Here is a 27,818-nt window from a genome sequence, read left to right on the forward strand (position 1 = left end):
CAAGCCCCACGACTGACCACAAGAACAAAAACAAAACAAAACAACCTAATTCATGCCAGGTGCTAGTGAATTATGTCTGTAATCCTAGCTCCTTAGGAGGCTGAGATCTGAGGATTGTGGTTCAGAGCCAGCATGGGCAGCAAAGTCCATGAGACTTTCTTTGTTGTTGGTCATGGGGCCTGAACTCTGGGCCTGGGCACTGTCCCTCAGCTTTTCAGCTTAAGGATTTTTTTGCTTATGTGGTACTGAGGAATCGAACTCAGGATCTCATGCATGCAAGGCAAGCACTCTACCACTGAGCCACCTTCCCAGCCCTCCATTAGACTTTTATATTCAAATAACCAGTACAAAGTCAGACAATGGATCTATTGCTCAAGTGGTAGAGTGCTAGCTTCAAGCAAAAAAAAAAAAAAAATCTCCAGACTTGGGCTGGGAATGTGGCTTAGTAGTAGAATGCTTGCCTACCATGCATGAAGCCCTGGGTCTGATTCCTCAGTACCACATAAACAGAAAAAGCTGGTAGTGGTGCTATGGCTCACATGGTAGAATGATAGCCTTGAGCAAAAGAAGCTCAGGGACAGTGCCCAGGCCCCGAGTTTAAGCCCTAGGACTGGCAAAAGAAGAAAAGAAAAGAAAAAAAATCTCTGGACAGCACCCAAGCCCCAAGTTGAAGCTCCAGTATTGGCACACATACACAAAAACAAAACAAAAAACTATCACCTAAATCATGGTTCTCTGTTCTACTGGAGGGAGGGAGGTCTCTGAGGCTGTGAAAGCATTTGCTTCCATCTCTAACTCAAACAGAAAATCTCCTCTGAGTCTTGCTCTACCAATGAATTACCCCAGCAAGGCTCATCCATCACCTAATGAGGGGTCTGAGATCCTTTGCTGGACATGGCAAGGGCACACTCAGATCTCTTCTAAAGGTCTCTGTGGCAACAAAAGAAAACAGACACTGCAGTCAGACAAACTAAATTCAAGTTCCAGCTCTGCTCCTCGCCATAAGTGACCTCGAGCAAGTTACTACTTATCTATAAAATTTGCGTAATGATGCTACTATCTCTCTGGAACAGAGCAGTTCTAAGTATCAAATGATATAATGCTGGGAAGGTGGCTCAGTGGTAGAGTGCTTGCCTTGCATGCCTGAGGCCCTGGGTTCAATTCCTCAGCACCACATAAGCAAAAAGAAAAAAAAAAGAAAAAAAAAGCCAGAAGTGGCGCTGTGGCTCAAGTGGTAGAATGCTAGCCTTGAGCTGAAGCGCTGAGGGACAGCATCCAGAACCAGAATTCAGGCCCCACGACCGGACTCCCCCCCCCAAAAAAAAGGTGTAGGGCAATATTGTATATGATACATTAGTACAAAATTATAAACAAGAAAAATAATACAATCTGACACTAATTTCTGCCTTCAAGAAATCTGTCTAGTTCGGGAGATCAAAGTAGCAATTTGAAAACCATCCACAGATTTTCCTGCCCAGGCTGGCTTTGAACCACAATCCTCACATCTCAGGCTCCTGAGTAGCTAGCTTATAGGTGTGAGCCACCTGTATCCAGCTACTTCATCTTTATTGATGTTACTGTCTTTAAAAGACAAGGAAAATGGTGGCTATGCCATGGTTAAAGTCATAGTTTCCTAGAATTATTCTGGATTACTCAACTTGCATCTAATATTTATTGACCAAAATAAAACTGCAAACTAATTTAGGAAATTCCAGTGGCAATTCCTAAATAATTAAACACTGAGGTAAGCCCTTCATACACACACACACACACACACACACACACACACACACATACACACTCTCTCTCTCTTTCTCTCACTCACTCCATCTGGGGCTTTAGCTCTGGCCTGGGCGCTATCCCTCAGCTCTTTAGCTCAAGGCGACTACTAAGCCCTTTTCACACACACACACACACACACACACACACACACACACACACACACACACACACACAAACACACTCTCTCTCTCTCTCTCTCTCTCTCACTCACTCCATCTGGGGCTTGAGCTCTGGCCTGGGCGCTATCCCTCAGCTCTTTAGCTCAAGGCGACTACTAAGCCCTTTTCACACATACACACACACACACACACACACACTCTCTCTCTCTCTCTCTCTCTCTCTCTCTCCATCTGGGGCTTGAGCTCTGGCCTGGGTGCTATCCCTCAGCTCTTTAGCTCAAGGCGACCACTCTACCTACCAGTTGAGCTACAGCACCACTTACAGTTTTCTGGTGGTTAATTGAAGACTTTCTTGCCAGGGCTGACTTTGACCCATGATCCTTACATCTCAGCCTCCTGAGTAGCTACGATTATAGGCATGAGCCCTGGTGGCTGGCAGCCCTCCATACTTTTTTTTTTTTGGTCGGTCGTGGGGCTTGAACTCTGGGCTTGGGCGCTGTCCCTGCACTCTTCAGCTCAAGGCGAGCACTCTACAGTTTGAGCCACAGCACCACTTCCGGTTTTCTAGTGGTTTATTGGAGATAAGAGTCTCAAGGACTTTCCTGCCCAGGCTGGCTTTGAACCGAGATCCTCAGATCTCAGCCTCCTGAGTAGCTAGGATTACAGGCGTGAGCCAGCGGCACCCAGCTCCTCCATATTTTTGTTTGAAAATGTTCATAATAAAAAATGGGAGGGCTGGGAAGGTGGCTCAGTGGTAGAGCGCTTGCCTTGCAAGCATGAGGCCCTGGGTTCGATTCCTCAGCACCACATAAGCAAAAAGAAAAAAGCCGGAAGTGGCGTTGTGGCTCAAGTGGTAGAGTGCTAGCCTTGAGCTGAAGAGCTGAGGGACAGCGTCCAGGCCCAGAGTTCAGGCCCCACGACTGGACCAAAAAAGATAAAAATTAAAAAAAATAAAATAAAAAATGGGAAAGCCAACTGCTGGTGGCTTATGCCTGCTTTAAAACCTCCTGAGGAAGCTGAGAGCTGAGCATCCATGTTCAAAGTCAACCTGGTAGACAAATCCTTGAGCTTCTTATTGTCAATGAACCACCAAAAAGCTGGAAGTGGAATTGTGGCTCAAGGGGTATAGTGTCAGCCTTGAGTGAAATAGCATAAAGAACTAGACTTCTGTGACATGATGGTCAATAAGCTGATTAACAGGTGCTGCATGTATGAGGGGATGCCTCTGCAATTCTGTATCAGCTTTGAAGTGTTGTCAGTGATAGAATAATTTCGAATACTGTCAAAAATCAGACAGTTATTCCTAGAATTTTATTGTTTGTTTTGCGGGGGGGGATCCGGTTGTGGGGCCTGAATTCTGGGCCTGGGTGCTGTCCCTCAGCTCTTCAGCTCAAGGCTAGCGCTCTACCACTTGAGCCACAGTGTCACTTCCAGCTTTTTTTTTTCTTTTTGCTTATGTGGTGCTGAGGAATCGAATCCAGGGCCTCATGCATGCAAAGCAAGCGCTCTACCACTGAGCCACCTTCCCAGCCCCCCTAGAATTTTAGATGGAGAAAATAGGAAAAAAAGGTCAAGGAAAAATTAAATTTCAGGGGCTAGGAAGGTGGCTCAGTGGTAGAGGGCTTGCCTTGCATGCATGAGGCCCTGGGTTCGATTCCTCAGCACCACATAAGCAGAAAAAGCCAGAAGTGGCGCTGTGGCTCAAGTGGTAGAGCGCTAGCCTTGAGCTGAAGAGCTGAGGGGTAGCATCCAGGCCCAGAGTTCAGGCCCATGACTGGACCCAAAAAAATAAAAAAATAAATTTCAGGGTCTGGGAAGGTGGCTCAGTGGTAGAGTGCTTGCCTTGCATGCATATGGCTCTGGGTTTGATTCCTCAGCACCACATAAACAGAACAAGTTGGAAATGGCGCTGTAGCTCAAGTGGTAGAGTGCTAGCCTTGAGCTGAAGAGCTGAGGGACAGCACATAGGCCCAGAGTTCAAGCCTCACAACCGACCAAAAATAAATAAATAAATAATAAATAAATAAATAAATTTCAGCTGCGCACTGGTGGCTCATGCCTGTAATCCTGGCTACTAAGGAGGCTGAGATCTGAGGATCTCAGTTCAAAGCCAGCCCAGGCAGGAATGTCCATGAAACTCTTATCTCCAATAAATCACCAGAATAATGGAAGTGGCGCTGTAGCTCAAGTGGTAGAGTGCTAGCCTTGAGCTGAAGAGCTGAGGGACAGTGCTCAGGCCCAGAGTTCAAGCCCCACGACTGGCCAAAAAATAAATAAATAAATTTCATTGTTGATCGATTGTACAGGTACAAGCTTGAATTCAAGGCTTGATCTTGTTTCTCAGCTTTCTTGCTCATATCTGGTATTCAATCACTGGAGCAACACCTCCAGTCTGGCATTTTGAAGGTTAATTGGAGATAAGAGTTTCATCAGCTTTCCGGCCCAGGCTTGCTTTAAACCACAATCCTCAGACCTCAGTCTCTTGAGTAGCTAGGATTATAGGTGTGAGCCACTGGTACCCAGCTTGTTTTTTGTTTTTTTCCCCCTGGCTTGGACTCAGGACCTAGGCACAGTCTCTGAGGTTTGTTCCAGGCTAGTGCTCTACCATACCAGTGAGCCATAGCCCCCAGCCCCCAATGAGTAGTTAGGATTAGAGCAGGAGCCATCAGCACGGAAGTCTGTTGAATCTATCTATCTGTCTATCTATCTATCTATTGCCAGACCTGAAGCTTGAACTCAGGGCCTGGGCACCGTCCCTGATCTTCTTTTGCTCAAGGCTAGTGCTCTACCACTTCAGCCACAGCACTACTTTCTGGCTTGTTCTGTTAATGTGGTACTGAGGAATTGAATGCAGGCTTCATGCATGCTAGGCAAACACTCTACCATTAAGCCACATTCCCAGCCCAAATTATACCTTTTAAATTTGCACAAACAGAAGAAAGAGTAGAAAGTACTTAAGTAGAAAATTTTGTTTTGGACTGAGAATGTACTTAAAGCCGGACTCTGTACCTTCTATCTTCAGTCTTTCAGCTAGCTCTGTACATTCAGTGTACTTTCTCAAGGGTTCTGGCACCACACTGGCTAACAACTCCATGTCAACATCCTCATACTTCAGAACATCCAGGGCTCTGCAAAGACAGGAAAGTTATGTAACACTGTGGCTATAAAGGAATTTTAAACAATTTTCAGCAAAAAGTAGTCCAGTTGCCTCCACCTCTGGGTAGTATGTGGGATCAAATTTGGGTTAAAAGAGTACCAGTGCTTCTGAAAAATAAGTGAAGTTGAAGTCTCACTAGTTGGGTCCTAACAAGTGCTCATGAACCAAGTTACTGGAAATCTTACCCTCTCACGTGATCTACATGCAGTACTAATATTTTGGCATAATCTTTTTGGTAACCTGTATGAATTGCCTGAAAATGGGTAATTGTCCCAGTTAGTTGCACTTATCACTGTCTTCTCCCCTTGTTTTAGCCCAACAGGCTTTAGGCCACCTGTAGTTGGTTGTCCAAACAGAACTGAGAACTGTCAAAATTCCATGTAGTGGGGCTGGGAAGCTGGCTCAGTGGTAGAGCGCATGCCTTGAATTCATGAGGCCCTGGGCGCTAGCCTTGAGCTGAAGAGCTGAAGGACAGCGCCCAGGCCAAGAGTTCAGGCCCCACGACCAGACCCCCCCCCAAAAAAAAAAAAAAGCAGCTCAGGGATAGTGCCCAGGCCCTGAGTTCAAGCCCCTTTGACATGAATACAAAAGGACAATTAGGACATAGCATGACCTATAGAGTGTGTTCCTTGTGATTTGACAATATAATGAAACTCTTGTTAGCAGGGTTCTATAGAAGTCTGTGCAGTAAGGAGGGTGAATGGCTTGTAACCACACTTCCCTCGTGTTTGCAATGCTCCTTACAATGCTTCTGCATTGGGCAGAATCAGTTATTAACGCTTACTGAGCCAGGCACAGGTAGCTTCTGTAATTCTAGCTACTTAGGAAGTTGAGAACAGAGAATCACAATTTGAAGCCAGACTGGGGAAAAAAGTCTATGAGCCTCTTATCTTCAAATAACCACCAAAATGCAAGAAGTAGAGCTGTAGCTCACTTGGTAGAGCACCAGTCTTGAGCGATAAAGCTAACAGACAGTGCCCAGGCCCTGAGTTCAAGCTCTAGTCTGGTACCGATACACAAAAAAGAAACTTACTGATACAGATAATGCTGTATTTGTTCACTGTACTTTGAAAAGAAATAAGAGTAATCTGGCTATTCTTTTTTTTTTTTTTGATTGGTCATGGGTCTTGAACTCTGGGCCTAGGTACTGTCCCTCAGCTCTTCAGCTCAAGGCTAGCACTCTACTACTTGAGCCACAGCACCATTTCCACTTCCAGTTTTCTGGTAGTTAACTGGAGATAAAAAGTCTCATGGAAGGCTGGGAAGGTGGCTCAGTGGTAGAGCACTTGCCTTGCATGCTCGAGGCCCTGGGTTCGATTCCTCAGCACCACATAAGCAAAAAGAAAAAAGCCGGAAGTGGCGCTGTGGCTCAAATGGTAGAGCGCTAGCCTTGAGCTGAAGAGCTGAGGGACAGCGCCCAGGCCCAGAGTTCAGGCCCCACTACCGGACCCCCCAAAAAAAAAAAAAAAAAGTCTCATGGACTTTCTTGCCTGGGCTGGTTTTGAACTGTGATCTTCAGCTCTCAGCCTCCTAAGTAGCTAGGATTATAGGCGTGAGCCACTGGCACCCAGCTTAATCTGGCTATTCTAAGGGCCTTGTTTGCAATTACTTTATAGTGTAGTGTTATTTCATTTACATGGGGCTCTAAAATTAATTTAAAAAGTTATTGAGAGGAACAGAGAAACCTACCAGCCGGGAGTCTCCACGAGGATCCCACCCCCACCCCTCACTCTCCACCGGAGCGGAGAGGCTCCATCCCGCCAAAGCCGCCCGGCACCAGCAGCGCGACAAAGGGACCTGTCCGCAGACCACCCGCCCAATCGCGATCGCAACTACCCGGCGGGGGGCCGCCCAACCCAGCCGCAACCACCCCAACTGAACTCGGATTGCAACAACAACTGACGACCTACAGGGTGAGTACCCCACAGGGGACAGTGAATCCATCAAGGGAGACCAGAGCTGGAGGGAATCCCCAGACCCTGACCTAGACTCCCTACCCCAACACCCGGACCACAGGACCCACTAAAACTGGGAACTGTTCGAGAGCTCCACCAGCCGGTGGAGCACACTCTGCTGGCCAGGCCAGAGCAAGAGCGCCCCTGGAAGGGAGCTTAAATGCCCAAGCCAGGAACAGCGTCCCTGGGTCAAGACTACCAATAGTAGAAGAAATTTGAACTGTGTCCTCCAGGCTGCATAACCTAGGTGGTATACACATTAGCACAGGCCTAACGAGCGCGCTCCAGGCTGGGGCCGGAACCAGGCCAGGGGACCGGCGCCTGAACAAAGCAAAAAGGGTCAGAAGTGGGGCTGTGGCTCAAATGGTAGGGTGCCAGCCTTGAGCTGAAGAGCTGAGGGACAGCACCCAAACCTAGAGTTCAAGCCCACAACCAGCCCAAAACAAACAAACAAAAACACATCAGGAGCCCATAGCAGACTCCAGTATTTGGGAGAGTGCATCCAGAGCATCTGATCTTCCCAAGAGCACCCGCAGGAGCAAACACAAGCAGTCTAGGCTGCTCAACCCTTCCAAAGGCGGGAATTGCTACAGCAGAGAGCTGAAAATCCTAAGTAAGTCAGAATAGCAGCTGGAAATAGGCTCCCAACAGAATCCAGATCAGGCACAGACTCTCTCTACCAATACAGAATCAGCAACCAAACAAAGACAGACACACCAAAACAAGATTGAAGAGCAGTCTCCTGAACCCCCATGCGAAAATCACAGAGAAAAATCACAAGGTTTACCACTACCCAGGACAGCAAGCTCACCTCAAAAGCCAGCAGCCACGCAGGGGAGAGCCCCAGTGGGAGCAAAGCAGGAATGGAAGACAAAAACTACATCCAAGGGTTGCTGGAGGCAATGACTCAAGAAATAAAGCGAGAAATGGATCAGAAATTGAAAGAGCACAAGGATGAACTATCAAAAGATATACAGGATATCAAACAAAAGTTGGATGCAAAAATAGAAGCTGCACAAACCTCAGTAAGAAGTGAGATAAACGCCAAATTAGAGGTAATGCATACTGATCTCACCTCATTGAGAGGTGAGATCAGTACTCTGAGAACCAACATTGAATCCATAAAGGGATCCATTTCCACCATGCAAACCACAATAGAAGCCACGGTCAACAGAGTGAATGAAATGGAAGGTAGAGTGTCAGATACAGAAGACAGAATACACCAACTGGACCAAAAAGTGACAGATATGGAAAAATCACTCAAATTAAACCAAAGGGAAATTCAAGAGCAAGCAGATAATGCTAAAAAATTTAACCTTCGCATAATCGGAGTGGACGAAGGTGAGGAATTCCAGAGCAAGGGAATGCAACACCTATTTAACAAGATAGTCAATGAAAATTTTCCCCACCTCAAAAACGACCATCTTAACTACATCACAAAAGCTTATCGAACACCCAACAAGCAAGATCCCAGGAGAAACACTTCTAGGCACATTATAGTAAAAATGATGGATCTGAATAATAAGGAAACAATCCTGCATGCAGCAAAAATGAAGAAGGAGCTATACTACAACGGGAAAAAAATTAGAATCACTGCAGATCTCTCCACACAAACAATGAATGCAAGAAAAAAAGGGAAAGCACCATACGAGCCCTGAGAGCCAATAACTGCCAACCCAGACTGATATACCCGGCAAAGCTAGCATTCACATTCGATGGAGAACTGAAAACTTTTAATAGCAAAGAAAAACTAAATGAATACATAAACATTAAGCCGGCATTACAAAGAATTCTAAGAGGGGGGACACAACCTGAAGAAAGCAACCAGGAACTGGGACCTGCCCCAAACAGGCATTACTCAAAGTCTAACTGAGCAAGCACAGGAGGAAAGGAAAGAAGAAAAACTTAGGAAAACGGAATGGCAGGGACAACAATGCATCTCTCTATACTTTCTCTTAATATAAATGGGCTGAATTCGCCAATTAAAAGAAAACGAACTGAGGACTGGATCAGAAAACAAGACCCATCCATCTGTTGCCTTCAGGAGACCCACCTCTCAGCCAAACATACAAACAAACTCAGAGTGAAGGGGTGGAAAAGGATCTACCAATCAAATTCCCCCAATAAGAAAGCAGGTGTAGCTATCCTGATATCTGACAAAATAAACTTTTCATTAAAATCAGTACAGAAAGACAAGGACGGACACTACATATTAATAAAGGGAACAATCCAAGAGGAGGATATAACCATCATCAACTTATATGCCCCAAATATCGGTGCACCCAGATATGTTAAACAAATGCTCTCAAACTTACAGAATAAAATAGATCCCAATATGATAATACTAGGAGACTTTAACACGCCACTCTCACCAAAGGACAGGTCTACCAACCAGAGGATTGGCAAAGAAGCTACCGAATTAAGTGAGGCCATACTTCAAGCGGAATTAACTGACATCTACTGAGTATTTCACCCTAAAACAACACAGTACACATTCTTCTCAGCAGCTCATGGAACTTTCTCCAAAATAGACCATATCATAGTTCATGCAAGGAACTTAAGCAAATACAAAGGGATCGACATAATCCCCTGTATCCTATCTGACCACAGTGGAATCAAGCTAGCTCTCAATAACAAAGCATACCGCAGAAATTTCTCTAATACATGGAAATTGAACAGCACACTCCTTAACAAGGCCTGGGTAACAGAAGAGATCAGAGAAGAAATAAAGCATTTCCTACAACTCAATGAAAATGAAAACACCTCACAAAGAAACTTGTGGGACACAGCAAAAGCAGTCCTGAGGGGCAAATTTATTGCCCTCAGTGCCCACATCAAGAGAATGGAGACAGACCAAGTAAATAATCTCATGTTGCAACTAAAACAGCTAGAAAAACAAGAAAAAATGGGACCTAAAGCTACTAGACGAAGCCAGATAACCAAATTGAGAGCAGAGATTAACCAATTAGAAAATCAGAAAACCATAACCAAAATAAACCAAACAAAAAGCTGGTTCTTTGAAAAAATAAACAAAATTGATGGCCCGTTGGCAAGATTAATTAAAAAAAGAAGAGAGGAAACCCATATTAATAGGATTAGGGATGCCACGGGAAACATCACAACACGTACCCAAGATATCCAAACAATTCTAACAGACTACTTTCAAAAGCTATACTCTCTAAAGGAAGAAAATCTGGCGGAAATGGATGCATTTTTAGAGAAATACAAGTTACCCAAACTGAGCAAAGAAGAAGTTAACCAATTAAATAAGCCAATATCCTATAATGAGATACAGGAAGCTATCAAAAGTCTTCCAACAAAAAAAAGCCCAGGACCAGATGGATTCACAGCTGAATTCTATAAGACCTTTAAAGAAGAACTAATACCCATACTCCTCAAGCTCTTCAGAGAAACAGAGAAGGAGGGAGCTATCCCAAACTCATTCTACGAAGCCAATATCACACTCATCCCCAAACCAGGCAAAGACCCAACCAAAAAGGAGAATTACAGGCCAATTTCCTTGATGAACACAGATGCAAAGATCCTTAACAAGATTCTAGCTAACAGAATCCAGAAACACATAAAAAAAATAATACACTATGATCAGGTAGGCTTCATCCCAGAGACACAGGGATGGTTTAACATACGTAAGTCAATAAATGTAATCCAGCATATCAACAGAGCCAAGGTCAAGAATCACATGATTATCGCCACAGATGCAGAAAAGGCCTTTGATAAAATTCAACATTCATTCATGCTAAAAGCTCTGGAGAAAATAGGAATAGAAGGAACATTTCTAAAAACAATAAAAGCCATTTATGACAGACCAATAGCCAATATTATACTTAATGGGGAAAAGCTACAACCAATCCTCCTAAAAACAGGAACAAGGCAAGGATGCCCACTGTCTCCACTCCTCTTCAACATAGTCCTAGAACCCTTAGCCAGGGCAATAAGGCAAGAAAAAGACATTAAAGGGATCCGCATAGGGAAAGAAGAAGTTAAACTATCCCTTTTTGCAGATGACATGATACTATACCTCCACGATCCCAAAAACTCCATCCCCAAACTTTTAGAAATCATAAGTCACTTCGGCAAAATAGCAGGATACAAAATAAACCCACAAAAATCAGTTGCCTTCCTATACACTGATAACGTAAAGGAAGAGAGGGAAATAAAGGGTGCAACCCCATTCACAATAACCTCCCAAAAAATAAAATATTTAGGAATTAACCTAACCAAAGATGTAAAAGAACTATTTAATGAGAACTATAAAAAGTTAAAGAAAGAAATTGCAGAAGACACTAGGAAATGGAAAGACCTCCCATGCTCCTGGATAGGCCGACTTAATATAGTAAAGATGGTGATACTTCCAAAACTAATATACAAATTCAATGCAATTCCTATTAAAATCCCAATGACGTACATCACTGAAATACAGAAAACAGTCCAAAAATTTATATGGAACAACAAAAGACCTAGAATAGCCAAAACAATTCTAGGGGATAAAGACAATATGGGAGGGCTATCCATGCCGAACTTCAAACTCTACTACAGAGCTATAATAACAAAGACAGCATGGTACTGGCACAAAAACAGACCCAAAGACCAATGGAACAGAATAGAAGATCCAGATATAAATCCACAGGCCTACAGCCAGCTGATATTCGACAAAGGAGCCAAAGACATACAATGGAAGAAACACAGCCTCTTCAACCGCTGGTGCTGGGAAAACTGGGCAGCCACATGCAGAAAACTAAAAGTGGACCCCAGCCTATCACCATGCTCCAACATCAACTCAAAATGGATTAAAGACCTTAACATTAAACCTGAATCTCTGAAACTACTGCAGGACAGAGTAGGAGAGACACTTGAACTAATAGGCACAGGAAGGAACTTCCTGAACAGAGTCCCAGGGTCACAACAAGTTGGAGAGAGACTCGACAAATGGGACTACCTTAAAATAAAAAGCTTCTGCACAACTAAATCTATCGCAACTAAGCTAGAAAGACAACCAACTAATTGGGAAAAAATATTTACCAGCAATATATCAGACAAGGGGTTAACATCCTGTATATACAGGGAACTCAAGAAACTAATCCCTCCCAAACCTAACAAACCAATTACTAAATGGGCAAGGGAACTAAAGAGGGACTTCTCAAATGAAGAAATAAAAATGGCAAAGAAACACATGAGGAAATGTTCATCATCCCTGGTGGTGAAGGAAATGCAAATAAAGACAACCCTGAGATACCACCTTACCCCAGTCAGAATGTCCCACATCCACAAATCAGCCAACGACAAATGCTGGAGGGGATGTGGAGAAAGAGGAACCCTATTACACTGCTGGTGGGAATGTACACTTATACAACCACTTTGGAAAGCAGTCTGGAGGGTCCTTAGAAAGCTAAAGATTGACCTCCCTTACGACCCAGTCATACCACTTCTAGGCATCTACCCTGAACAACAGGAACCAATATACAAGGACACGTGCACCTCCATGTTTATTGCAGCACTGTTCGCAATAGCTAGGATATGGAAACAACCTAGGTGCCCCACCACAGATGAATGGATCCAAAAATTGTGGTATCTATACACAATGGAATATTATGCAGCCATCAGAAATGACAAAATAATGGCATTTGCAGGGAAATGGATGGAGCTAGAAGGAATCATGTTGAGCGAGGTAAGCCAAGAACGAAGAGACAAACGGTACATGGTCTCCCTGATAAGTGGATGCTAAATCCAAAAGGTTAGGTAATACGACAAAACTAACAGGACTTAAGAAACAAAGAACTCCCGCTCATCTGGTTGAACCACTACTAAATATCCCCATGCTGCTGATCACAAATATGGTATATAACATGTGAACACTGTTATATATTACAGACTGTGGTAGACAATTTGCTCCAGGGAAGTTAGAATGAACCTGTGACTTTGAAATTATGTAATCATTCAATCACAATCAAAAAAAAAAAAAAAAAGAACCTCGGGGAAGGGAGGGAGGGAGGGGATGGTAGGGGGAAAACAATGGAGGGGGTAACAATATTCAAGAGGAAGTGTACTCATAACCTCACTCATGTAACTGTAACCCTCTGTATAGTAGCTTTACAATTAAAAAAAAAAAAAAAAAAAAAAAGTTATTGACACGGCACTTTCACAGAAATGGAACATTACATCATAAAAGCCTATGTAATCTCAAGGGAATAGTCAAAACAATTTTAAAGAAGATGATTGGAGGACTCACACATCCTAGTTTTATTTTATTTTTATTTTTGTTTTTTTGGGTCCGGTCATGGGCCTGAACTCTAGGCCTGGGCGCTATCCCTCAGTTCTTCAGCTCAAGGCTAGTGCTCTACCACTTGAGCCACAGCGCCACTTCTGGCTTTTTTCTTTTTGCTTATGTGGTGCTGAGGAATCGAACCCAGGGCCTCATGCATGCAAGGCAAGAGCTCTACCACTGAGCCACCTTCCCAGCCCCACATCCTAGTTTTAAAACATACGATAGGCCAGATGCTGGTGGCTCATGCTTGTAATCCTAGTTACTCAGGAGGCTGAAATCTGAGGGTTGTGGTTTAAAACCAGTTTGGGCAGGACCATCCATGAGAGTCAGGGACAGTGTCCAGTCCATCAATTCAAGCCCCAGAATGGCATTAAAAAATAACAAAAATAAAATGCCTTTTAGAGCTACAGTAATCTAAACAATGTGTTACTATGAAAAAGCTATTTAGACTAAAGGAAAAGAACAGAAATAAACCCTTATGTAACACTTTTTTTTTTATTACTGGGGCTTGAACTCAGGGCATTTTGTTCTTCTTGCTTGGCTTTTTACTCATGGCTGGTGTTCTGTCACTTGAGCCATACATCATTTCTGGCTTAAAAAAAAAAAACAGTTTTTGAGGGGGGCTGGGAATGTGGCTTAGTGGTAGAGTGCTTGCCTAGCATGCATGAAGTCCTGGGTTCGATTCTTTAGTATCATATAAACGAAAAAGCTGGAAGTGCAAACCCCAAGACTGGCAAAGTGCACGGCACTGGCCTGGTCATGTCTCTGAGGTTTTTTGTTCAAGGCTAGTGCTATGCCACTTGAGCCACAGCTCCATTTGGATTCTTTAGTAGTTAAATGGAGAGAAAGGCTTCACAAACTTTGTCTGGGCTTGCTTTCAACTGGGATCCTCATCTCAGCCTTCTTTTTTTTTTTTTTTTGGTCAGTCGTGGGGCTTGAACTCTGTATCTGAGTGCTGTCCCTCTGCTCTTCAGCTCAAGACGAGCGCTCTACCACTTCAGCCACAGCGTCACTTCTAGTTTTCTAGTGGTTAATTGGAGCTAAGAGTCTCATGGAAGTAGGTGCCAGTGGCTCACACCTGTAATCCTAGCTACTCAGGAAGCTGAGATCTGAGGATCATGGTTCAAAGCCAGCCAGGGCAGGAAAGTCCGTGAGACTCTTATCTCCAATAAACCACTAGAAAACCAGAAGTGGTGCTATGGCTCAAGTGGTAGAGCACTCACCTTGAGCTGAAGAGCTGAGGGATAGCACCCAATCCCAGAGTTCAAGCCCCATGACCAACAACAACAATGACAAAAGAGTCTTTCCTACCTCAGATCTCAGCCTCCTGAGTAGCTAGGATAACAGGCATGAGCCACTGACACCTGGCTTTTTTTATTTTTAAAATTAAATTTTTTAAACTGTCATATATTTGATCAAATGATTTGCCAAGAAAGCCAAGACAATAAGTAAGTCTGGGAAAAATGTACTTTGCAACTAATGACGTTGGACACTCAAAACTGTAAAACTTCTAAAAGAAAACATACTTAGAATATCTAAACTCTATAAAGAGCACATTTGTAATGTGGTACATATACACAATGGAATTTTATGTATCTCTTAGAAAGAATAAGATTATATTCTTTGCAGGGAAATGGATGGACCTAGAACAAATCATATTAAGTGAGGTAAGCCAAGCACAGAGAGAAAAATGGCACATTTTCTCTCATATGTGAAAGCTAGATCTAAAATACAACTAGACATGATAACTTATATAGCACTCTATTCACTTACAGACTAAAGAAGGACATACTTAGCGGAAGGAACACAAAGGCTTTAACTCCTCTGAACATCTGAAATATTTCCTACCAAAACAAATTCTAGGAAATGGAAACACTGTTTTTTTGTTGTGGTGGTAAAAATGAAGACTCAGCATTTGTGGCTGGGTATGTGGTTGAACTGCCCTCTTCAGTCTCCCATGGGGTTGCTTTCATTTCACTTCAATAAATCTGTTTAAACTCCTGTGTCTGACCCTGAGACCAAGAGTGCCACTCCTCTCTGGGGACACTATGGTTTGAGAGTGCTCCAAAGGCTCATGTTCTGGGCACCTGGTTCCCAGTGTGAGTGGGTGTGAAACCTTCAGGAGGAAAAATGATGGAAGGTAATTAGATTGCTGGGGGGTGTTGTCTCTAGGAAAGACCGATGCTATGCAGGGTATAGTGGTAATACCCACTATAGCATTTGGAGGCAAAAACAGGAGGACTGCAGTTTTGAGTCCAGCCTGGACAAAATTCATGAGAAACACTATCTGAAAGACAACCTAAAACTAAAGGAACCAGGGGCATGGTTCAAGACGTACAGCATTTGCCTAACAAGTATAAGGCCCTGACTTTAATCCCAGTTCCACAAGAGAAAAAAAAAGGAGGGGCGGGGAGGGGAGATTAATATGGGTTTCATGAAGTTAGTCCTCACTAGTGAGCTGCTGTAAGAAGATCAACTGTGGCACCTGATCCCCTGGCTTCTGGCCTCACTTTGTGACCTCCTCTCCCTACTTCTACTATCATGATGCCACCTGTACCATACTCTCAGCAGACGCCCAACAGATGAGGCTGCCCAGACTTGGGAGTTTCACTTCCAAATTGGTGATTTAGATAAACTGCCTTAAAAATACAGTATGTAGGGCTGGGAAGGTGGCTCAGTGGTAGAGCACTTACCTTGTATGCATGAGGCCCTGGGTTTGATTCCTCAGCACCACATAAGTAAAAAGAAAAAAGCTGGAAGTGTCGCTGTGGCTCAAGTGGTAGCGTGCTAGCCTTGAGCTGAAGAGCTGAGGGACAGCGCCCAGGCCCAGAGTTCAGGCCCCACGACCGGACCCAAAAAAAAAAAAAAGAGGGGAGAGTGGGGGGCGGGGAGGATGGGAAGGGGAAATAGAGTTGGAGGCTACAATGCTTGATAAGAAATGTACTCATTGGCCGGGCACTGGTGGCTCACGCCTGTAATCCTAGCTACTCAGGAGGCTGAGATCTAAGGATCGCAGTTCAAAGCCAGCCGGGGCAGGAGAGACTGTGAGACTCCTATTTCCAATAAACCACCAGAAAACCGGAAGTGGCGCTGTAGCTCAAGTGGTAGAGCGCTCGCCTTGAGCTGAAGAGCTGAGGGACAGCGCCCAGGCCCAGCCACGACCGACCAAAAAAAAAAAAAAAAAAAAAAAAATGTACTCATTATCTTGCCCATGTAATTGTAACCCCTTTAAGAAAAAAAAAAAACTCACCAACTTTCCTGCCCAGGCTAGCTTTGAACCGCAATCCTCAGATCTCAGCCTCCTGAGTAGCTAGGATTACAGGGGTGAGCCACTGGCACCCAGCTTCAGCTATTTTTTATAATAACATCAAATGGACTAAAACTGGTGGTAGCAAAATATATTCACTGCTATGGTGTGCATGTTGGGTGTTTCCCATATGTTGGATCCTCATTTTCTGTTGCTATTACTATAAAGTGGGACCTGCCATAAGGAACACGATTAGAAGCTGTATAAAGCATCATGGGGGAGGGAGTCTGTTTGCTCCTTCTGCCATGAGAGGGTCCAAGGAGCAGGTGCTATTTTGGGAGAATAAGCTTCACCAGACACCGAATCTGTTGGTACCAGATCCTGCACTTCTCAAGTCTCCAGAACTGTGACAAGTACATTTTTCTTGTATATAAATTGTTCGGTTCTTTTTTTTTTTTTTGGTCGGCCGTGGGGCTTGAACTCTGGGTCTGGGTGCTGTCCCTCAGCTTTTCAGCTCAAGGCGAGCGCTCTACCAATTGAGCTACAGCGCCACTTCCATTTGTTCGGTTCTTAAAAGCTTCTTATTTACTTGTTGATTGATGATTGATTGTGCTGGGGCATTAAACAAACTAAAAAAGTACCCTGCTGCTGAGCAATACTATCAGCCCTAAGGAATTTTTGCTACAATAGCCTAAATAGGCTAAAACACCCACCATCCTTATTAGTGACCTGTTCTTCACTGAGTCAGGTGTTCACTTCTATAGTGTGAACTTAATACTTGTAACAATAAACTTCTACTTATTACCACTATTAGCAATAATGGCAATATTATTTAAAATCTGTTTGAACTGGGCACCAGTAGCTCATACCAGTAATCCCAGCTACTCAGAGGTTGAGATCTGAGAACTGTGGTTTGAAGACAGCCCAGGCAGGAAAGTCTATAAGACTCTTATCTCCAATTAACCACCAAAGCACAGGAAGTCAAGCAGTGCCTCAAGTGGCAGAATGCTAGCCTTGAGCATAAAAGCTGAAGAACAGTTCCTAAGCCCTGAATTCAAGACTCAGGAGCAGCGTGTGCACTATTTAGGAGTACAGGTGTAGCTCAAATGGTAGAAGGCAAGCAGATTAAGCAAACTAAGTGAGAATAAGGCCCTGAGTTTAAACTCCAATACCACTAGGAAAAAAAGTACGTACCTGACAGGCAGACTTTTATTAACGCTCATAGAAGCCTGTGGGATTAATGTCTTCCATTTGGAGCTGGAAAACTCAATGGATTTCAATACAGAAATACCTTCTTCTAAAGAAGATTTCATCCAAGAAGCTCTTTCATATCGTTGTGGGGACACACAGCCAGCTTCCTTGTACCCTATGGAAGAGCACGAATGCCATGAGAAATTTTTTGTTTTTTTAAACATTCTATTTTATTTTTATGGTTTCTTTAATAACTTTTTTCCATTTTCGTTTTTGGTCAGTTGTGGGGCCTGAACTCTGGGCCTGGCACTGTCCCTCAGCTCTTCAGCTCAAGGCTAGTGCTCTACCACTTGAGCCACAGCGCCACTTCTGGCTTTTCTGCCTTATGTGGTGCTGAGGAATTGAATCCAGGACCTCGTGCATGCAAGGCAAGTGCTCTACCACTGAGCCACCTTCCCAGACCCCTTTCTGTTGTTTTTATGTGGTATCAAGGAATTGAACCCAGGGTTTCATGAATTCTAGGCAAACACTCTACTACTAAGCTACAATCCCAGTGCCTGATAAGAGAAGTTTTAAAGAACAATAAATCAGGTCACAGGACTCGGTGGAGTTACCTCGGAATGTGAGCCGGCTGTCAGCATTATCAGGACGCAGTGACAAGCGGAACTCCACACGGCTGGTGAACATTCGGTATGGCTCGCTGGTGCCCTGAGTGGTGAGGTCATCAATCAATACTCCTATATAGCCTTCTGTCCGACTCACAATGAAGGGTGGCCTGCCACTGGCCCGCAGACTGGCGTTGATTCCAGCTATCACACCCTATGAGAGGACTGCAATGTTTACAAGGCCATTATGAACTGAGCACACAGCTATCTCACCCAGCATACCACCTGGAAAGATCTGCAAGCAGGGAAGAGGAACAGGCCTGTAAGCAGGCCATGAGGTGGAGACATTCAGCATAATAGGAACATGCCGTGTTGACAAGCTATGTCTCCTTGGAGCTGTGTGTGTGTGTGTGTGTGTGTGTGTGTGTGCGCGTGTGCATGCGCACACACACATGCCCATGCATAAGTCCAGGGCCTGGACTCTGCCTCTAAGCATTTTTGCTCAAGGTTAGCAAGCTACCACTTGAGCCATAGCTCTACTTCTGGCTTTTTGGTAATCAATTAGAGATTAAAAGTATCACAGACTTTCCTGCATGGGCTAGCTTCAAACCATGATCCTCAGATCTCAGCCTCCTGAGTGGTAAGGATTATGAGCCAGTGGTGTGAGCTTCCTTTCTGACTTATTGTAACATCTGATTAAGCTCTTACTTGAGCTGCAGCTTCCTCATAACCCGTGGTGCCATTTATTTGTCCAGCAAAGAAGAGTCGTTGAACCAAATGAGTCTCAAGAGAAGGTGTGATCTGACGGGGGTCTAAGTAGTCGTACTGAACACCGTAACCTGACAAAGAAAACTGCATTAAATAAATAAAAAGCAGAGTTGGATTTTCCCCCTCAATGAATATCCTGCAAAAAAAAAAAAAAAACAAGCCTATTTTAAATGTATAAACATTGAGCTTCATCTTCTGAGGTTCTAAGACAAAATGAAATTAGCTACAAGCTTCTCACTAATAATGCTTAGCTCTAAGACAAAATGAAAGTAGCTACAAGCTTCTCACTAATAATGCTGAGCTGCTCTGAAGGAGGTTGTGATTCTCTTTACCTGGATGAATCATTTTAGCTTTCTCTAAGCCTCTGATACTTGTGATCATCTTTTCTTGCAGTTCAGCTGGCAGTGTCACAGACAAGCCTTGGGGGTAGATAAGGTCAGAATCCAATCCTTCAGGTTCCAGCCAAACTTGATGGACACGGTTTGGAAAGCGTAACACCTTTGATTCAATAGAGGGACAGTATCTAGAAAAGGACATTGGAATAAAAGAAATTCAAATGAGTAACAGCATTAATAATGACAAGAAAAAATGGACATTATTCCCTAAAGTAATTGAGTACTGATATTTTGTCCTTACCGAGGCCCTTTTGTGGTTTCTTTAATATGACTGTTAAGGTGGAGGTTCTCAAGGACAATGCCATCCACTCTGGGGTTGGTGTGGGTCAAGTAACAAGGCAGCTGATCTTCTGGCTATAAACATAATAACCAGATATGTGGTTTGTCTCTGATCCAAATAAAGCCCACACAATATCTACCTACCTTTTTTTTTTTTTGGTTATGGGGCTTGAACTCTGGGCCTGAGGGCCGTCCTTCAGCTCTTCAGCTCAAGGCTAGTGCTCTACCACTTGAGCTACAACACCACTTCTGGTTCTCTGGTGGTTTATTGGAGATAAGAGTCTTATGGACTTTCCTGCCCGGGCTGGCTTTGAACCGCGATCCTCAGATCGCAGCCTCCTGAGTAGCTAGGATTACAGGCATGAGCCACCAGTGCCAAGCATCTACCTACCTTAATAGATATTCAATGTATGTATAATGCCTGGAGTGAACTACTTAGGAAGTACTCCTGTCCCAGATAAGGAACCCAAAAGATGAACCTAAGTCTAAGCAAGACACTAGAAAAGAAGAAAAAAAGGAAGGAAGAGAGGGAAGGAAGGAAGCCAGGCGCTAGTAGCTCATACCTATAATCCCAGAGATTCAGAAGGCTGAGACCTGAGAATCACAGTTCAAAGCCAGCCCAGACTGGAAAGGCCATGAGACTCTTACCTCCAACTAAACACCAGAAAACCCAGAAGTGGCACTGTGGCTCAAAGTGGTAGAGTGCTTGCCTAGCATAAATGAAGCCCTAGGTTTGATTCCTTGATACTACAAAACAGAAAAAGCCAGAAGTGGGAGTGGTGCTGTGGCTCAAGTGGTAGAGCACTTGCTTTGAACTGAACAGCTCTGGGACAGCGCCCAGGCCCAGAATTCAGGACCCACCACCAAGAGAGAAAAAAAAAAAAGAATCTCAGGGAAGTGCCCAGGCCCTGAGTTCAAGCCCCAGAACTCAGACCAATATAACCAAAACAAAAAACAAAACAGAAAAAAAAAGTTACATGCTGAAGTCGAGTGATGATTAAAGTTTCATTATACTATTTACTCTTTTTTTGTTGTTGTTGATTGTGGGGCTTATACTCTGGACCAGAGCACTGGTCCAGAGCTCTTCAGCTCTTCAGCTAAAGGCCAGCACTCTACCACTTGAGCCACAGCACCACTTCTGATTTTCTGGTGGTTAATTGGAGAGAAGAATCTCACAGAGAGTGCTGGTGGCTCACTCCTGTAATCCTAGCTACTCAGGAGGCTGAGATCTGAGGATCTCGGTTCAAAGCCAGCCTAGGCAGGAAAGTCCGTGAGACTCTTATCTCCAATAAACCACCAGAAAATCGGAAGTGGCACTGTAGCTCAAGTGGTAGAGCGCTAGCCTTGAGCCTTCAACTGAAGGACAGCGCCCAGGCCCAGAGTTCAAGTCCACAAATGGAGAAGAAAAAAAAAAAAAAAAACAACCAAACAGGAAAAGAAAAGAAATGACTTAGCTATCTTTGCTATAGTATCCCTGTAAAGCCAGGTTTTCATGACTTGTTTTACCTTAATCCACACAGTCTCATTGAGAAAGCTGAATGGTACGGACGGGCTATCTGGTGTCTGCTTGTTCAGAATGCTGAAATTAATAGAGTCTTTGGCAATTCGGGGAGGAGTCCCAGTCTTTAATCTTCCCACTGTAAATCCCAACTTCTCTAGAGTCTGGGCCAGACCTACAGAAGACTGATCTCCTAAACGTCCGGCAGGATACTTGTCCAATCCAATTACAATCATGCCTCTGAGAAATGTCCCAGTAGTCAGAATCACACTCTCTGCAGAAATTGTGCTTCCATCCACTGAATAACAGGGAGAAAAAAAGAGTAATTGTTTTCTTATTGTTACCACAGAATGACTACTTTACATTAAAATTACAAAAAAAAAAAAACCAAAAAATGAAACTCTGTCCTTCACAGATAGAAAAAAAAAATCTAAAAATTCACATGGGACCACAAAATACCCTAAATAGCTAGAGAAATCCCAATTCCAGACTTTAAACTTCATTACGGAGCTATAATAATAATAATAATAATAAAAAAACAGATTAAAACTGGCACAAAAACAGGCCTTAAAGCCAATGGCATAGACTGGAAGATCCAGAAATAAACGCACATACTTATAGCCACCTGATTTGACAAAGAAGCCAAATGTATTTGGTGGAAAATGCCTCTTCTACAAATCATGCTGGAAAAAACTCACATCCATATGTATAAGACTGAAATTAAGACTCCTGTCTGTCAGTTTGTATTAATATCAACTCAAAATGGATCAAACACCTCAATGTCAGGCCTGAAGCATTAAAAAAGTACTACAGGAAGGAGTAGGAGAAACATTAGAACTTACTGGCAGTTCCAGAGGCTCAGTACGTTGGAGAGACAATTGACAAATGGGATTACAACTAACTAAAAAGTTCCTACACGGGGCTGGGAATATGGCTTAGTGGTAGAGTGCTTGCCTAGCATGCATGAAGCCCTGGGTTTGATTCCTCAGCACCATATAAACAGAAAAAACTGGAAGTGACGCTGTGGCTCAAGTGGCAGAGTGCTAGCCTCGAGCAAAAAGAAGCTCAGGGACAGTGTCCAGGCCCCAGGACTGGCAAAAAACAAAACAACAACAACAAAATAAGTTCCTACACAGCTAAAGACATAGCTGCTAACCTAAAATAGCAGCCTTCAGTATTGGAGATCTTTATCAGCTATATTCAACAAGGGTCTATTGAGCAAATAAACTACCCCCCTTTTGCCCAATTAATAAATGGCAAAAGAGTTAAATAAAGACTTCTCAGAAGAAGATTGGCCAATAAACATGAGGAAATGCCCAACATTTCCAGCTATAAAGGAAATGCAAATCAAATTAACACTAAGAGTCTATCTCACCCCAGTTAGATTGGCCAGAAGAGAATATGAACAATAACAAATGCGGTGGGGATGTGGGGGGAAAAGGAACCCTATTACACTGTTGGTGGGAAGGTAAAGCAGTACAACCACTCTGGAAGATTGTTTGGAGAGTCTTCAAAAACCAAAACAGAACAATATGGTATCCAATGATACCACTCTTGGACATTTACCAAGAATATTACAAATCAGGATATAGTAAAGACACTAGGATATCCATGTTCATTGTCGTACCATTCACAAGAGCCACATTATGGAAATAGACTAGATGTGCTACAATAAATGAGTGGATCAAGAAGGTGTGGTATACACACATACAACAGAATTTTACTACTCATCTATCAGAAAGATTAACATTATGTCATTTACAGGGAAATGGATGTAGCTGGAAAAAATGTCAGCCTCACAGAGATAAACAGCACATTTTTTTTCTCATATATAGAAGTTAGATCTAAAATACAAACATATATAACAACATATACAGGTTAAAAATGGTAAATATACTTAATGACACGAAACTGCATTCGTTTTTGTGTTGTTGTTGGTCGTGGGGCTTGAACTCTGGACTGGGCACTGTCCTTGCACTGTTCAGCTCAAGGTGAGCACTGTACCGCTTGAAAACTTCCAGTTTTCTAGTCGTTTATTGGAGATGAGAGTCTCACGGACTTTCCTGCCCTGGCTGGCTTTGAACCTCAATCCTCAGATCTCAGCCTCCTGAGTAGCTAGGATTACAGGTGTGAGCCACTGGTGCCCGGCAGAACTGCAGTCTTAAATGGTTAAAATCGGGGCTGGGAAGGTAGCTCAGTGGTAGAGTGCTTGCCTTGCACGTATGAGGCCCTGGGTTCGATTCCTCAGCACCACATAAGCAGAAAAAGCCGGAAGTGGCGCTATGGTTCAAGTGGTAGAGTGCTAGCCTTGAGCTGAAGAGCTGAGGGACAGTGCCCAGGCCCTGAGTTCAGGCCCCATGACCAGCCAAAAAAAAAAAAAAAAGGTTAAAATGAGCTGAGTGCCCTAATAGTTCACATCTGTAGTCCTAGCTACTCAAGAAGCTAAAACCTGGAGGATCACAGTGGGATGAGCCAATGGTGTCTTTGCTCCCTTCTTTTTTGGTAGTATGGAGTCAGAGCGGGGGTTCTACCACTGGAGCCATGTCCCCAAATCTCTAAATACACAAGTCTTTAAATAAAAATTAAGTTTGTAACCATAAGGTTTTTAACTAAGCAGGGCACCAGTGCCTCATGTCTATAATCCTAGCTACTGAGGAGGCTGAGATCTGAAGATCCCAGTTTGAAGCCAGCCTGGCAGGAAAGTCCATGAGACTCTTATTTCCAATTAACCAGCAAATACCTGAAAGCAGAGCTGTGGCTCAAGTGTACTATAGTGCTAGGCTTGAGTGAAAAAAACTAAGAGATAGCATCCAGTCCCTGAAATCAAGACCTAGCACTAGTAGCCCTTCCTCCTCCAAAAAAAGCCAGTATTGTTACAAAAAAATAGAAATGACAATAAGACTAAGAGGAAAAAACACAATTATGCAGGCTACAGGGACCTACACTACTGATGAGCCCCAAACCTTCATGACAGGCAAAATGAAAGGAAAAATGTGAGTATTTAGTATCCCTTACCTAGGCTGAGAAAATACAATTCCCTAGAATTAAAAAAAAAAAGAAATCTCCATATCTTTCTGTAAAATAATTTGTCATGAGGTCAACGACACCATTAAGCAGTACCTACCCAAAACAACACCGCTGACACGGCATTTCCCAGCATGCTCTGGCTCTGGTTCCGAGAGAATGAGGTCTTCTACAGCTCCTTCCCTGACCGTAAGCAGTGGTGTATTGAGGATTTCTTTCTAAAAAGAGACTGCCACTGAAACCATGCATTAAATAACTGCCACCATCTTGCCCATTCCCATGTCTTATTCTTACCTGCATGTTTTGTTTATAGAGTTTCCTATCAATTTGAGCTCTCAGTCCCCAGACTGCTGGCCCCTTCCGCCTGTTTAATACTTTGTAATGTACACCAGACTGGTCACAGATTCGAGAACACAGGCCATCCAAAGCATCTACTTCCCTCATTAAATGTCCCTTCCCGATGCCACCAAAGGAAGGATTACAGGACATCTGACCTAAAAAGAATTGACATGAAATAATAGTCACCTTACATACAGTGAGTGCCTAATAGGGACTAGAATTATCTTACGTGAAACAAAGAAAAAACCCAGAAAACTTGAAAGATACTAGAAGGAAAATCCCACAGTCCCAATGGAATGAAAGAGCTGTCCAGGGCATCCTACAAGAGAATATTTGAATTTCCTTCTGTAACTTTCCACTGGTGCATAATTTCACTACTTTAGTAGGCTGACCTTTCCTTATAAGTATGGAATTTTTTTTTTTTTTTTTTTTTTTGGGTCCGGTCATGGGGCCTGAACTCTGGGCCTGGGTGCTGTCCCTCAGCTCTTCAGCTCAAGGCTAGCGCTCTACCACTTGAGCCACAGCGCCACTTCCGGCTTTTTTCTTTTTGCTTATGTGGTGCTGAAGAATCGAACCCAGGGCCTCAGGCATGCAAAGCAAGCGCTCTTACCACTGAGCTACCTTCCTAGCCCCTAAGTATGGTATTATTAACTCGGGAAACTTTCCTCTAAATCAAGCACAGTGTGTGTATGTGTGTGCACAGTATGTTTGTGTGTGCATGTCCTGGGCGCTCAGTTTTTCTGCTTAAGGCTAGCGCCCTACCACTTGACCCACGGTTCCACTTGCAGCCTTTGGTGGTTAACTGGAGACAAGAGTTTCACAGACTTCCCTGTCCGGGCTAGCTTCAAACCATGACCCTCAAGTCTCAACCTCCTGAGTAGCAAGGAGCAGAGGCGTGAGCCATGGCGTCTGGCTTAATTCCTTCTCTAAAGCCAAGAACGAACAAGCTAGCACTGAGTATGTTTGAACTTTGCCGGGGCCGCCCTTCCTCGTTCCCGCATCCTGCAACGCAAGCCCCAACGGACAGACTGCGGGACCCCGGCCGGTGGGACCCCGGCGGGACGAAACCCTGAGCTGCGGGGCGGTGTCTCGTCGGCCTCGCGGGCTGGAAAAAGGCGTCCACACCGCGCTCCTCACCGACGGTGTCCACGCGGTGCGTGACGAGCAGCGTGCGGGAGCCGCACCGAGCGGCGGCGGCGGCGGCCTCGGTCCCCGCATGGCCCCCGCCTATGACCACCACGTCGAAGTGCGGGGATCCAGGCGCCGCGCTGTCGCTGCCGGGCCGGCCTAACGACAGGTGCCGTCTGCGGAGAGAAGCCGCGACCCGGCGGCCGCAGCCTCGGAGGGAGAACATGCGGGGCGAAGGCGGCCGAGGCTGACTCCCGACCAGCCGCTGGAAAGGCTCAGAAGCCGGAAGAAGACCTGCAGGGCGCAGCCATCTTGCTCTGACGTCACGGCGCAGTACGCCGACGTTCAGCGTGGTCACTGATTGGCGGCTTGGAGCTGCGGTGGGGTCCTTGGGATTCCTGACCACCACGCACGCGCCTTGCCTGGGTGGTGCAGAATGTTCTTTTATGGCGTTGTGTTGACTCTCTGGCTATATGTCTATTTGTTCCTCCTCTGCTCCTCCTTCCTTCTTATGTCTCTCCTCCTCCCTACCCTGCTTCCCCACACCTTTTACTCCGTTCCCCTCCTCTTTTCTCCTTTCCTTGACTCACCCCCTCCCTTCCCCTCCTTCCTCACTCCCTTTCCTCTTCTATCTTCCCTTCCTCTTCTCTATCCTCCCCCTACCCTTTTACTTCTCTTTCTTCTTCCCTTCCCCTCCTCTCTCCTCCCTCCCCTCTCTCCCCTTCCCCCCTCTCTCCTTCCCCTTCCCCCCTCTCCCTTCCCTCCCTACTTTCTCCCCTTCCCCCTCCTCCCACACACCTCCTCCCCGTATAGGAAGTTCAAGCGACTGGATCATTAAAGAACAGTTTCGTTCTGATTATTAAAATAAACATTCCTTATACACAGGCCTTGCAGAATTATAACACTTGGAGAGATAAAGAACTCACAACTTCCCACTGTGAATACTTGGTTACAGAGACTTAGGCTTTTTTTTTTTTTGTCGGTCGTGGGGCCTGGGCGCTGTCCCTCAACTCTTCAGCTCAAGGCTAGGGTCCTACCACTTGAGCCACAGTGCCACTAACGGCTTTTTCTGCTTATGTGGTGCTGAGGAATCGAACCCAGGGCCTCATGCATGCAAAGCAAGCGCTCTACCACTGAGCCACCTTCCCAGCCCCTCTCCCCCCCCCCCCCGCCCTTTTTTTAAAGCTTTTTAAAAAATTTTTTTGCATGATAGAATTGTGTATGGAACCTAGATCGATTTAATCAACTCTAACTAATGGGCATTTGGATTATTTCTATTTTTTTCTTCCTTTTTTTTCTGTCTTTGCTGGGGCTTAATCTTTGGGCCTGGGCAATGTCCATACACTACTTTTGCCTCAGGCTAGTGCTCTACCACTTGAGCCACATCACTACTTCCCGAATTTTCTGTGATTAATTGGAGATCTGAGTCTCTCCGACTTTTCTGCCTGGGCTAGCTTCAATCTGCAATCCTCAGATCTTAACCCCCTGAGTAGCTAGGATTACAGGCATGAGCCACCAGATCTATCTATCTATCTATCTATCTATCTATCTATCTATCTATCTATCTATCTATCTATCTATCTATCTATCTATATTTTCAGTAAATACCAGTTTAAGAATTTCTAGGGCTGGGAAGGTGGTAGAGTGCTTGCTTTGCATGCATGAGGCCCTGGGTTTGATTCCTCAGCACCACATAAGCAGAAAAAGCCGGAAGTGGCGCTATGGTTCGAGTGGTAGAGTGCTAGCCTTGAGCTGAAGAGCTGAGGGACAGTGCCCAGGCTCAGAGTTCAGGCTTCATGACCGACAAAAAAAAAAAGAAAAAAGAATTTCTAATAATTTCTAATAAATCACTAAATTACTTCCCAAGAACTTTGTGCCTAATAGTGTATAAGATTATTTCCCCAGGGCTGGGAAGGTGGCTCAGTGGTAGAGCACATGCCTTGCATGCCAGAGGCCCTGGATGGATTCCTCAGCACCACAGAAGCAAAAAGAAAAATGCTGGAAGTGGCACTGTGGCTCAAGTGGTAGAGCACTAGCCTTGAGCTGAA

The 27,818-nt window shown here is 44.4% G+C and overlaps 1 protein-coding gene across 1 annotated transcript in view; it reads right to left on the minus strand.

Moving 5' to 3' along the window:
* Positions 1-26,023, minus strand: part of Mto1 (mitochondrial tRNA translation optimization 1) — a 29,238-nt gene extending 3,215 nt beyond the window's left edge. The window contains exons 1-10 of the mRNA XM_042687122.1: positions 25,780-26,023; positions 24,598-24,797; positions 24,404-24,521; positions 21,288-21,577; positions 19,744-19,856; positions 19,440-19,630; positions 19,048-19,178; positions 18,349-18,553; positions 17,738-17,909; positions 4,911-5,029 (exon numbers count right to left, since the gene is read on the minus strand). Of these exons, the coding sequence (XP_042543056.1) occupies positions 4,911-5,029; positions 17,738-17,909; positions 18,349-18,553; positions 19,048-19,178; positions 19,440-19,630; positions 19,744-19,856; positions 21,288-21,577; positions 24,404-24,521; positions 24,598-24,797; positions 25,780-25,996 (1,756 nt within the window). The 5' untranslated portion in view covers positions 25,997-26,023. The remainder of the gene's footprint in view (positions 1-4,910; positions 5,030-17,737; positions 17,910-18,348; positions 18,554-19,047; positions 19,179-19,439; positions 19,631-19,743; positions 19,857-21,287; positions 21,578-24,403; positions 24,522-24,597; positions 24,798-25,779) is intronic.
* Positions 26,024-27,818: the final 1,795 nt, after the last annotated feature.

This window comes from Dipodomys spectabilis, unplaced genomic scaffold, assembly GCF_019054845.1.
Source record: "Dipodomys spectabilis isolate Male_0828 unplaced genomic scaffold, ASM1905484v1 ptg000102l, whole genome shotgun sequence".
Lineage (NCBI taxonomy): Eukaryota > Metazoa > Chordata > Mammalia > Rodentia > Heteromyidae > Dipodomys > Dipodomys spectabilis.